Source organism: Corvus moneduloides, chromosome 6, assembly GCF_009650955.1.
Source record: "Corvus moneduloides isolate bCorMon1 chromosome 6, bCorMon1.pri, whole genome shotgun sequence".
NCBI lineage: Eukaryota > Metazoa > Chordata > Aves > Passeriformes > Corvidae > Corvus > Corvus moneduloides.
The window spans coordinates 23677927-23690807 of NC_045481.1; the positions used below are offsets into that span (position 1 = coordinate 23677927).

The following is a 12881-nucleotide window of genomic DNA, read 5'->3' on the forward strand; positions in this document are numbered from 1 at the left end:
GACGATTATAAAGCCTGAATGGGGTTGAGAGGATCTAACAGCTCTGGAGCCAGCATGGGATAGCCAACAAGGCTCTTCCCATTGCCGTGCCTTTCTCCTGACAGATGCGATCCAGATCAGCTCCAGAAGTCCCCAGACGCTGAGGGGCAGCGGTGTATTCCTCTGGCATCCGTGTCTTCTGCTCCGTGCACCCCACAGCCGGGGCTGCTCCACCTTCCCAGAGTGTTCCCAGCTGCGGCGGGGCCCGGCGGGTCGCTGCGGGCCGGGCGTCGGGGCGGGCTGCGGGGGGCTGCAGGCCGGCTGCCGGGCCGGCGGCGGCCGGGTCTCCCTGGCCAGGCAGGGGTTAAGGCTTCTCTGTTGTAGTTTGTTTCCCTTTGCCAAAGTGGGTGTTGCTGGAATGTCTCCTCTCCTAAGAAGGGGGGCCGAGCCGTGTCCTCTGGAGAGGGGGGATGTCAGCATCAAAAAGACACAAAGGGGGAGGTTTCCAAAAATAAAACCCTCCATCCCCTCCAGGCGCTGCCAGTGCCAGAGGCAGGCGCGAAGGTGCTTGGAGCTGCCTGCGGAGCGCGGGATCTCGCTGGCAGCCCGGCGAGCGGGGCCGGCCGCCCTTCTCCTCTTCCTCCTCCTGCGGCGGCCGCCCGGCAGCCCTCGCCCCTGCCTCAGCACTGCTCTCTGCCTCCCCGGCCCCGGTGGGCGGCAGGTCCCGTCGGAGTCCCGGAACGGGATGGGGCGGTGAGCGGGGGGCGGAGAGCCGGCGGTCCCCACTGCCCCGCGCCCGCCGGGGGATGCCAGCCGGGCGCTGAGCGCTCCGCACCGCCCGTCTGCCCCGCCACCGGCTGACACCATGCGGGGCGCTGCCGCCAGCCTCCTCCCGCTCACCTTCGCCGTCCTCCTGGGCTTCGCTCGCTGTCGGCCGGACTCGGCGGCTAGGCTGGAGCCGGGGACCGGGGGGGCGGCGCGGCTGCGGAGCCGGGGGGCTGCCCTGGGGGCGGTGGGCACGGCGCACAGCCTGTCCCCAGCGTCCCGGTCCCCTCCACCGTCACGGCCCCTCCCCGCCGCCCTCCACGTGGACCGCGGCTCGGCGGCCGCCGCGGGGAGCCCGAGCGATGCCGACGGCCGGAGGCAGCGTCCCGACCGCAGGCTGCCCACGCCCCGGGGCCAAGGGGGCGATGCCGGGCTCGGTCCCGGCGCGGGACAGAGGAACAGGCAGGACTCCTCCCGCCAGCGCCAGGGCAGCGGGCTGAAAGCGCGAGTCGTGCCCCGGGCGAAGGAGCCAAGCGGCAGAGGGAGGATGGCGGGGTAAGTGCTGCGGCCGGGGGGCATCCTGGCGGGGGTGCGTAACGTGAGCCCCGGTGGTCCCGGCGCTGGGGAGCCCCGGACGGAGGGGCTGGGTCCCATCCCGAGCCTCGTGCTGCATCCCCTTTTCCATCCCACGGGCGCTCCCGGCGCTGCCACGTCCCCCGCGGGATGCGACCGCGACCGGGTCCGGAGCGGCGTGGGAACCCACTGGATGCTCGCTGTCGTGCGGCGCGTCTGTCCCGCGCTTGCGGCCGCGCCGCTCCCAGCCGCTCGCGGGTGCACGGTGTGTGTCGGTGTGCGCGCAGCCGTGGCGTGTAACCCGAGTGTGCGTGGGCCGCCGGGCCGCCGTCTGCCAGTCGTGGGGGTGTGTGGTTCGGGAGTGTTCGGATGTAATGCCCTTCTGGCAGATCAGGGCCTCGGCTGGCAGACAGCTGCGCGGCAGCGGGCAGAGTGTCCCAGCTGCCCTCTGGAGCTGCCCACGGCCGTCCTGGGAGGCGTGGAGGGTGAGGGACTCCCGATGGGGATGTAGTATGATTTAGGTGGTGGAGAGGCTGGAGTGGCTTGCTTGGCTCTGAGGGACGGAGTGTGTCGGCTGCCGCTCTTGCTGCAGGTACCTGCCCTCTTGGCTCTTTCCTCCCATAATGGGCCCCTTGTAAGCACTCCACGCCGCAGCTTCCCATGGCTTCAGTTGGCTCCGCCGAAGGAGGCTTCCTATGACTTGCCTGGCAGGTCTGCTTCCAGCTCCAGTCTCTGGCTGCAGCCCTGTGGAGGTGGAGGGGATATCAAATGGCGAGGCCAGCTGCTGTTGTGAGGGGAGCCTGCGAGCGGGACGTCTGGCGCAGGGCTGATGTACTCTTCAGCCCAGGGCCCCTTCCTCTGCAGTTCCCCCGCTGCTCCCCCGTGGCTGATGCCCTTCAAGATTAGCTCCTCTGCCACCTGGGCAGGGCTACCAAAACCATCGAGCAGGAGTTCGGCCAACCCATGTGGCATTGTGTGTGTCCTCTCTCATATAAGCCTTGCTAGGGGGATTATGGGGGCAGGCTCTGGGCTCACAGCCCTCTGACATAGGCAGAAATGTCTTCTGCTAACATCTGGTGGGGAGCTTCACTAGAACACAAAAGGTCTGTTTCTGACTTTTCTCTCTCCCCTACTCATCTCCTTGCAAAGTTTTGAGACAGAAATATTTTCTGTGCCACTCTGCTCTTTCCTTCAACAGATCCACAGAAGCACCAGGTTTGCTCTACTTCCATTATGTTTGATACACAAAGTATCACTAACAGCAAGGCATATAGGTTCTAAGCTTACCCCTTTCATTATCTTGGCTTGTCAGCCACCCAGAGAAGGAGTCTTGGGAAGATCCAGTCCCACTCAGTCAGATTTTGACTTTTTTGGGCTCAGAAAGATTTTACCCTTTCTGCAGTTGGAATGCTGTCAGTGTTGCTTTGGGGTCATGTAGCAGTTTGGTTGAATTTGAGTCATCTGATACGTAGCATGTTTGTTTTCAGACTGCAGCTGCTTCTGGTGACAACAGCTGGCCTGTGCTGCTCTCAGGAGCATGCGGGCAGCCCCAAGGTTCACACTGTGTTCAGAAGAGCACTGAACCTTTTTGCAGGTAGCTTTCATCCCTTAATCCACGGTGTAAACAGGGATGATTGGTCCAGCACTTACACACAGTTTACCTGTTATCATCCATATCTGAGAGTGCCATTGCCTCCAAGCTTAAAGGAAGGAAGACCTGTGTTCTAGTGCTGTGTTTCTCATGCAGGCTCTGCTGCACTTTCTGCCTCTGCTCTGCACTGGAAGATCAAGGCTGGGGATACAGAGCTTTCTCCAGTCCCCAAGATCTTCAGTTCTGGAAAGGGCCTGTAATGGCTTTCTGTCTGTTCTGGAGTCCAAAGTGGCACTTTTGAAGCTTCTCTATAACCTACTGTCTTTGGAGCTTAAGAGAAAGCCTAGCTGAAATAATTGTCCATGTGGAACCACATGGTGTTGCTCCTCCTCATGGAAAGCTAGCTGCTGCTGCCTCCAGCTGTTCTGTGAGACTGTGTCCTTCCACCTCATCCATCTTCTTATGCCCCTTGCTGCACCAGACACGTTTTCATCCAGGAAACTCAGGGCCCCTAAAAACTTCAGTTTGTGATGTTCCATTTTTTTGCTAGGTGGGATATTTTCTGTTCTGCTATTTACACTGAACTCCTGCTAGTCTCAAGTATGACAACCTTCATTTTCCCTTACTCAGGTAACTTTGCAGACACACTAAAGCCCGGTGCTATTTATTTATGCAATTATTTTGGTCTAAAATCTCAGCTCTTGCATGTGATGCCTTTCCAGATTCCCAGGTAGCAGGCAGAGAGTCCCATACTCATTCTTTCTCCCTCCCATTTTCTTTCTGGGCATTCTGCACCCCAGTTCACATTTAACTGTTGTTGTAGACACCATCTGTGGCTGTATAATCCTGCTTTACCCAGGCTTTGCGGCATATAGGTTCTTGCTCCAATGTTTCTATAGGATTGCTCAGGAGCAGAGGCAGTTAATGCTGATGTGGACTTGGCAGAGGGCTTTCAGTGACTCATCGATGCCAACAGCCTTTTGCTAGTGTTCTTCACTGGGTCTGACTGCAAATATTTCATACGCATTTGGATGAAGTTCACTTTCCTGCAGTAGAAAGGCAGACCTGATGATCTAATGGTCCCTCTGGCCTCCTGTGAGGATGCTGTAAGTGGCCTGAATGGAGTCAGTATATCTGGCAGCACAGAATTCTGTGTGAAGCTGAAAGATGATGCATAGATTGCTATTAAAATAAGTGGTGAAAAAAAGGGTTCTACTGAATGCTTCAGAAACAGTATATGATCATCGCTGTAAAACCCATGATCTTACTACTGTTTTATTGTTTTCCCTCCCCTGGTGCCTGTTATGGTTGCTTGGTTCTTGTTTAAGATAACACCTGATCAGCCCGAGTGTGATCCTGATGGTGGCCTCTGGCTGCAGCAGCAAAGGAGGGGATGACAGAGTGGCTTGCAGCAGCTCCTTTGCTCAAGTCAAAGGTTGTGCCAGTGCATCCAGTCAGGGCTATGAATGGTACTTCTGGAGGCTTCATGGCACTGGCTTCAGTTCTGTAGGGAGTGTCAAGGAGATACCTATCCCATAAAAGGAGCAGGCCAGTGAATAGTGCCTGGGAGCTCCTGTGCACCAAGCTCAACATGCCAGGGATTATACCCGGGCACGGATGGTGCATGCTAGCCACAGAATGAAGAACAAGCTTGGTTTGCAGTTGCTTACTGCTGCCTGTGCTCTTTGGAGACCTCAGGGTCTAGCTGGCACTTGAAGCAGAGGCTGAGATGTGGGTCCAGTGCCTCACTCTGCATTTTCCCAGAATGAGGAATGCCTTAGGGTTTTCTCTGGCACTGTGGCTATTTAGCTGTCTGAGTTATTCGATGCCCTTTCTCTCCAAAAAGGGTGAGCTGGCTACTGGAAATGGTCTCTGTCTGCTTTGGTCTGAGCCGAGCTAGGGACTGTTTTGGAAGGTGTTAAGTGGCCCATGAGCCCTGTAGCAGTACAGTGTTACAGGCAATCAAGTCTTAGTGCCTTTGAATGTTCTCAGCAATGTTTCATTTCCCAGGATATGTGCTAGGTGACCTGACCCTTAGGAAGGCAAATACATTAATTAACCTATTCCACTGGTAAGGAGACAGAGATAGGAAAGACCAATTGTTTGCTGAAGGCTTGTTTTGGCATCAGTGTTGGGGCTGGGATTAGGGCATCCCATGGAGCATGACCTAGTATGAGGTTCAGTGGAACTTCAGCTTGCAAGACCCATGTGAGGACATATCTTCCCTTCTGCTCTGATCTGTGACCGTGTTGAGTTTCCTTCCAGCTGGGAGAGCTGCTGACCCCTCCACATGGCCACCCATTCTCTGGTCCCTCTGCAGCCCAAGCTGCCCTGGATGAGGGTGAGAGTCATCCTCCCATTTCCTTGCTGCTGTGCTTCCTGTTCCAAGGGGTGGGTAAGCAGGAGAACAGCTGGATGTTAAGCTCGGGCAGCTGCTGAATGCTTCAAAGTTATGAACATGGTTCTGGCTTAGGCCATTGTAAGGTCTGCCAGGGGCTTGGTGTGTCCTCTTGCCTGGCAGGTCCTCTTGCAGGTCGTCTTGCCTGGCAGCTCTGCCTGCTGCCTTGGAAGCCCTTGTTCCCTGTGTGATGAGGGGTGATCAGAGGCTGCTAAGTGTCTGCAGGTAGCTCCTCAGGGGTCACCCCCGTTGTGGTGACACAAGACCTGGAGGGACCCTGCCACTTGTTTGTTCTCCAGACGCAGCGCTGGATGGAGAGGCCCAGGGCTGGACATGCCCCACAAGGGGCTCATGTTTGAGACACATCTTTGCCTAAAGTGTTGGTGGTGTCATATGCAGCCGGACAAATGGATGTGGAGGCCACCACTCTCTCTCAAGCACCATCCTGCAATGTTGTAACCATGCCATGCTCCTTAAACTTCATGGGATTCATTCTGAATTCTTTGTAAGTCAGTACAAACTGCATGGTGTTCGAACCAGCAAATGACAACAAAATGCTTTAAGTAGAACCAGACGTGCTCAGGAATGTGTCCCAGGCAGCAAAGCTCCCACAGCTATTTTCCTGCAGCTGATGCTCTTGCTTACCTGTGCCTCATGCTCTGTGAGGTCTTGCTCACTGGGCTTTCACAAGGAAATTGTTGTGGTTCTTCTCTACCCTCCAGTACTACCTACATGTCATTCCTTCCAACTGCTCACTTCCAGTCTTGGAGGTCCTCCTTGCCTCCATCTCTTCCCATTCCCTCATTCAGGACGTTATGGTAGGAAGGAACATTCCCATCCGGGTACTCCTTCAACCCCTGCCAGGTTGCTCCCCTCTGCATATGCTGGGCTGTCCTCCCTCCAGGAGCATTGCCCTGGTTGGTGCTGGCATCTCCCTTCAGCCGGGGCTGGCAACTCATGTCTGGGGTTGGCAGTGACACAGAGTGGTTCTATTAATGAGAGGTTTGTGCTGAACCCAACAGGGGCTTCATGACTTCAGGAGTGATTTTGTCTGCTCAGGCTTGGGCCCCTGTCTGTTGTAACCTCGTGTCTTTCTTCCTGTGACCTCTGGCTTGATGTTGGCATTGACAGCAGCTACCAACATGGTCCCTCCAGCATGCCTGTGAGAGATGTAGATAAAAGTTAAACTTTAATCCCGTGAAGAACTAATAGTATGATTCAAGGCCAAAACAGCTTCTCTGGAAAAAGTAGCTATTTTGCCTTTGCCTACAAGAAACATGATTATCTGGATAAATTGAGGTGGGAAAGGGCAAGGGGTTTGCTCATTGAACAGACTGAATATGACTTATGAGGTGTGTTTCACCTGTGCCAAAGGAAGAATGCGAGCTGTGACAGTCTAAGCAAAGATGCTTATGCTGCTGCTTGGAGTAGAGGCCCTCACTGAACCTTAATTACCCAAAGACCTGCTCCAGCTCAATGGTTTTCTCTTTTTACTGATCAGGACACCTTAAAAATGTTAAAGGCCTTGTGGGCTCTTATGCAGTAAATAAAGGAAGGATTTTTTTTTCACTGGATGCTTTCTGGAGATGTCTTAAAGAACAGACTCATACATCTCTTCGGGTTGACAGACAAAATGCTGGAAATTGGCACTGTTGCCCTGCCAGAGCAGATATGAGTGGGTGCTAGAATTACTTCGGCTTGTTCTGCTTGCAGGAAGCCACACCAAGGGAATTTAAGTGCTTTCTCCCTATAAAAATCTGCCCAGATTAATAAAACATCGATCCTGAAGGACTATATAACACTTTAAAAATGATGTGGCTTCTCAGACCACTTCTCTTTCCCACGAGGAGTAATTGTACCTCTACAGGCCGCTTCATTTGTGAACACCAGAACAATACCTGCCACCCACTGTCCTTGGCTCTCCTAAAACGTGAGCCCCACAGCTTGAGCCCTGGCAGTTCTGGAGTCTCATCTCATGCCATGTGGATGCAGGAGTCAGGAGGATGCCATTTCAGAGCAGGATCTTCCTCTGACCCTACTGTGTTCATGTTAAAGTCAACCCAGAAGACAAATGTGCATGTTACTGTGGTTCGTGTAAATTCCGTCAGCAGCTCCCACTGCCTTGTCCAGCATTAGAAATAAACCATACTCCCCACTTCATTTCCAGAAGATTTCCAGAGCTTTCAGGCTGTTTCTAACTTTCTATCTTGTCACAACTGCTCTTTCTCGTCTACCTAGACATGCAAAAGTTACCTATTCCTAAAATCTTCCTTCCATGATGAGTAATACTCTTGGAGAGCACCCTAGAACTTGTTATTCCTTCTCATTATAGGCACTTAAATATGACATGTGACCAGAGGAAGCAGCGTTAGCTGCCTGCTTGGGCATTGCAGAGCACCTCTTAGAGGCCCAGCACCATCTATGATAGCTGTATGTTGTCAGTCATCCCTACCTGAAAACACATAAGAAAGGAGAGGTGGGGAGGATGTCACTTATATAAGGGCACTCAAAAAGTTGCTGCAACAAAATCCTGGATTCAACACTCATGGAAATTATTTGAGCATCTTGGAATTAGTGTAGCTCTGTGCACATCAGGTAGACACAAATTTCATAGCACCAGAGAGTCCTCAGCCCCCTGGGTCACTGCGCTAGAGACAGATAACAAATGCAGGACCGGGGTGCTTGCAAAGGGAGAGCAAGCTGGGGAGCGTCCCACTGTGAGGCTTCTGGCATGCCATCCCTCCCAGGGCAGGGCTGAGCAATGAACAGCAACAGGCAGCAACAGTTAGGTGGAGAATGAAGTGTTGTCTTCGGCTGAAGCAGCTCGGGACATTTGCGGAGGCGAGATACTATGACCAAAGTTGAAATCGGGCCCAATTTACACCCCAATACCACGAAGGATGATGAGATCTTTAATGATCTTTGGCTGCTGGCCTCCAGTTGCTCTCAGGAGGAAAATGGTTCCTCTGAGCACTGTGCCAGGAATCCAGCATAATGCCAGTTCAAAAGGGAGCTACTCTCTCAGGGATCGCTCACACTGCAGCATTCACAATCCTTGGGGGTTTCTTTTCCAAGCACTTAAACAACTCAGCCCTTGTCCCATTGGTTTTGATCTCAGCTGCTGGTCCATCTGGAAGGAAATATCAGATGCTGCAGGAAATAATTTTATGGGTGACTCAGAGGTGATGGCTGCAGCAAGACCTCAGCTTCCCCCTCTCCTAACCACGCTGCTTTGTCTCTTTGCTTAGGCCAAATGTCTGTGGCAGACAGTGTTGCCCAGGATGGACCACAGCTCCAGGCACAAACCGCTGCATCAAACGTGAGTATGACAGTCTCAGCCAGTGCAAATCTCAGGATGCGCCCCTAAAAAGTCCTTGAGTACTGCTGTGACCCCACACATATCCCATGCACTGTGCCAGGGCAGGAGATAAATCATGGGGTCTGTGGAGGCAGTGCCACAACATTGCTGTGGGACTGCCAGGGTGTAGGTCAGCTCTTCCTGTCTGCTGGCAAAGTCTGAGTACGTGAAGTAATTGTGGTTTTACTTCATTATTGTTATTAGTGTCCATCCATGGCAGGATCTTGTTGGGGCAGGGCACTGCAGTAGCACATTTATGTGTGCATTTTGAGCCTTGGGCTCTCACTTGTCCTGCTTGGAGCAAAGATAGGTCTGTGAAAGTCCCAGCAGCTGGGAACCAGCAGACTGGGCCAGTGCTCATGTGGGTGAGCATTGCTGATGCTGAGCGGGGAATCAGGGCTGCAAATTATCTGAATGCTACTAAGGAAAGCAATTAATGGATTTGGCACAAGGGCTGGGATGGGTGGGGATGGAGCGTGGAGCAGCACGTGGATGTAAAATGGCAGTGAGGTGCAGGGCGCTCCTGCAGTGCAAAACTGCCTGGCCAGGACCCTCCTGCCTACCCACAGAGGAAGTATTAAGTGTTCTGCTCATCCAGGCAGCCCTGGTACCGCCCTGTGGGCTGCGGTCGTTGTGGGCTCCCTGACTCAGCACTGGAAGAGAAGTTGTTTGAGTAGGCGCCAGTGCGACACACACCCAACAAGCGAACTGTCATCTTCATCCTCAATAGCTCCACAGCCACAGACTAACCCCTGCTGTGACCCCTGTCCCTCAATAACAGGGTTGCACCCCGCAGCTCATCCGTGGGCCTTCCCAAGGGACTGCTGGCCCCGTGCACCTGCCTGATCCCAGGGAGGTGCGGGGCTGCCTGCGGTGCTTGGTCAGCTGGGAGGACAGGGAGCACAGGCATCGGGCTGGGTGGGAACACCCAACCCAGAATAGCCGAGAGCATCTGCCTTTACTTGAGTGGCAGCAGCTGCCCAGATGTTAAGCAGGGAAGGAGGCTCAGCTTTGCTTGCCCCGGGATCTCACGGCGCTTTGGCCGTGCTGGGGTAATTGCATTAGCAATCGCTGTTTGGGAGCAGGGGGCCAAGGGCTGACTCACCTCCCTTCTCCCTCTCCCTGCCGACAGAAGCCAAACGGTAGAGAGCGTGCTGTGCTGCCAGACAGCGTCTGTAAACACAGCGCGGGGCCAGCCATGGCAGCATCTTTCTCTCATTAGGGGTTTTGGTAGGAGCAGTAGATCTGGGCTTGCAGCCACGCAGGCTGCCTAGTGATTGCTCAGGTGCTGAGCCCTTGTTCCCAAGGATTCATTAAAAGGACAGTGTCAACATGATCGGGCCTGACAGTGTCCCCCTGACAGCGGATGGTAAAGTTCAGGCAGGACGTAGGTGGAGACTGGTGATGTGTAAACATAATTTCATTCCCAGCTACCTCCCTCTCTGGGCTTTTCTGCTGGAGTTCAAGCTGCTGGAGACATTCAGCTGTTTTTAAAGCTGCCAAGGCAAGCTGGACAGCCCATCCCACTTAAGTTTCTGCACTGTAATGCTGTTTAATGTCTGTTCCCATGGTCTTTGATATGTGGCATATAAAGGAAGTTAGTGGGGTAGAAATGCAGCCAGAGGGAACCTCTAAAGAGTGAAGCATGGAAAGAATTGGCATTCAGGTCCTGGACAGATCCTTGGTTTTCAAGGATTTGAGCCTGGGTACAGGAGAGAGGATAGGTCAAATTGTTGCCATAATCTACTTCCTCTCACCTACCAAGGGTGGTGGTTTCTTCCTTTACCCGTGCTTTTCTAGGCGCTTTACTCTTTCAACATCCCTGTGTATGACTTAACTCCAGCCTTAGGGAGGTGTCTCTCAGTATGTTCCAGATTTGAGGACCAAAGTTGCAGTGAGGACTTGTGGAATTTTCAGTCTGTGCCTGGGAAGATGAAAAAGAGAAATATCTTTCCTTGGAGTAACAACATCTCCTGGGAAAGTGGAAATGAGCTAAGGGAGTTTAGGAGGAAGACCTTGCCTATTTGCAGCAGGCTTGATTTCTACCCACACTCTGCCAGGTCATCACAGTGAGCTGCATACAGGGACTGTATGCTGTGAGGCTCCAGAGGTCTTCTCACAGAAGGGGCCATTAGGGATAGTGAGCTGCATCTGAATATGGGCCTGAAGGGTTCAACCTCCTGCCTGTTTAACTTTGTTCTGGACTAAGACTCTGGCCGTTATGTCCTTAGTTTGGTGGAGAAGAAACCTGAACACACAAGCCGGCGACAGGCTGGCCCTCTTGCCCACATTTTAGGGGCTGCAGTGGCTTCGGTGTACACTGGTCAGTAATTTAGCTGCTGCCTATTAGCTCATCATGCTCAGCCTCCCCATGTCAGTTTATCAGCCTCCACTTTCATCAGCATTATTCATGAAGGTTCTTTGCTGCTTCCAGAGATAGCACCCTGGGCTGGGAATACAGCTTGAGCTTTTTTCCTGGCGTGAATATTTTAAAGTTTAAAAGAAACGTTTTTAATCAGTATGTCAGGAAGGACTAAATAAACTAATGCACTTTCTAACCTTACACAGATGGTCTTGCGGTTAAGATGGTGCATAAAGGTGCAGGGATTTCAGACTGAGTCTCTGGCTCCCCTGTGGCCTCACAGTGTGACTTCAGGCAGTCTCATTAGCACCTGGGGCTTTTCCACATCTGCAAAATGACATTCATGTGCCTCTTCTTTTGTCTTTCTTCTGAATGGTGGCTATAGGGTTTTTTGAACCCTGGCTGTTCTTCACTGAAATTCTGTTTCCTCTCTGTTACTCCTGCATTGCTGTTGATCTACCTCCCTGTCACTCTGTACAGATCTCACTTGTGTTAAATTGTCCATCCCTTCTGGGTGTGCTCACACAGTCAGAGCTATAAGTTAGAACTGAGTTTACATACATAACTTTTCCATGAGAAAGTGGACTAAATCCCCCCAGTGGTACAAGTCCTTCAGCACCTTCTCAGTTTTCCTATGGAGGGCCTAGCTGATGGACAGATTCCCCTGAATTTTAAATGGAACTGCACAGGACCTGCTTACAGTGAAGATCTACATCACTCTCCTAGATGAAGAGTGTGAGCAGAGCTGCAGGGACTCAGTAATTGAATGTCACCTTGCATGTCACTGCTCTACCCTGGGCCAGGTGTGCCTGCAAAGCAATGCAAGGCTGAACATGGTGGCATTCCCCTCTGACAGGCCTAGCTGGGTGGTCAGAGTCATGCCACAGTCATCCCTGCTGTGTGACCTTGCTGGGAGGACTTACCTCGTGCACTGAAAACTAGACAGCACCAGACCTGATCTGTGAGGGCACTGCTAGATATTCTTGAACAAACTAGGTTTGCTATAATGTGATACTTCAGCAGTGCTCCAAGTCTTTTAGTAAGAGTTTTGAGATTACTGTTTTTGATTTCCCTAATCCCCAGCTCCTGAAACAGGTGATTACATAAGACTTCAGTGAGAAGAAATGAGTGCCTGTCAACTTAACAGAAACTGTTTATAGTACCCTGAGTTGGGGAGCAACATCTCAAAGTGACCCCTGAGGTCAGAAAACAGAAAGCAAAGAGGAAGATTTCAAATATATATATGTATTTTAACCCTCTTGTTTCTCAGTCAGTGTTATGGTTTGGGGGACCTGAATAGTGATTTCACACACTTGTCACTGGCAGTGCTGCCACTGACCGATTTGCTCTCCTTATATTGCTGATCTCCTATATATAGCTCCTATATACAGCTGAACTGAGTGAAAACCAGCAAATTTTAAAGCTCTTTCAAGTTCTTCCTGAGTCTGTAAAGGCAACTAGGAAGGGGATTAATGCTAGAGCTGAAATATTTCAGCCAAGGCAGCTCCCCTTCCATCCTGCTTGAAGAGACCAGAAGATTAATCCCATTCCTTTCTTCCTCTTTTCTATGTAAACTACCTTAGGGGCATTTTAGAGCGCCTGGTCACTTATCACCATTCTCCTGCTGAAGGGTACAGTCTAAGGTGACTATGTTGGCGGGAGAGGCTGTGAGAACAGCTGTGGTTCCAGGTCCCAGCATCGTGGCTCTGCAGTATTTCAGCATGTGAAGTGGTTGTTTTCAATGGCAGGCTTCCTGGGCTGGTGGCCTTTGTTAAAACAGGCATTTATTGGGAGATAACAGTAGGGACTGGCAGCCTATTTGAATCACAGCTGAGTTTTGTATTATAAATTACAT

General features: G+C 52.3%; 1 protein-coding gene across 1 annotated transcript in view; it reads left to right on the forward strand.

The window, feature by feature from the left end:
- The first annotated feature begins 559 nt into the window (after positions 1 to 559).
- LTBP2 (latent transforming growth factor beta binding protein 2) overlaps positions 560 to 12881 on the forward strand; it is a 68844-nt gene continuing 56522 nt past the window's right edge. Inside the window, 2 exon segments of the mRNA XM_032111199.1 lie at positions 560 to 1299; positions 8555 to 8625. Of these exon segments, the coding sequence (XP_031967090.1) occupies positions 845 to 1299; positions 8555 to 8625 (526 nt within the window). The 5' untranslated portion in view covers positions 560 to 844.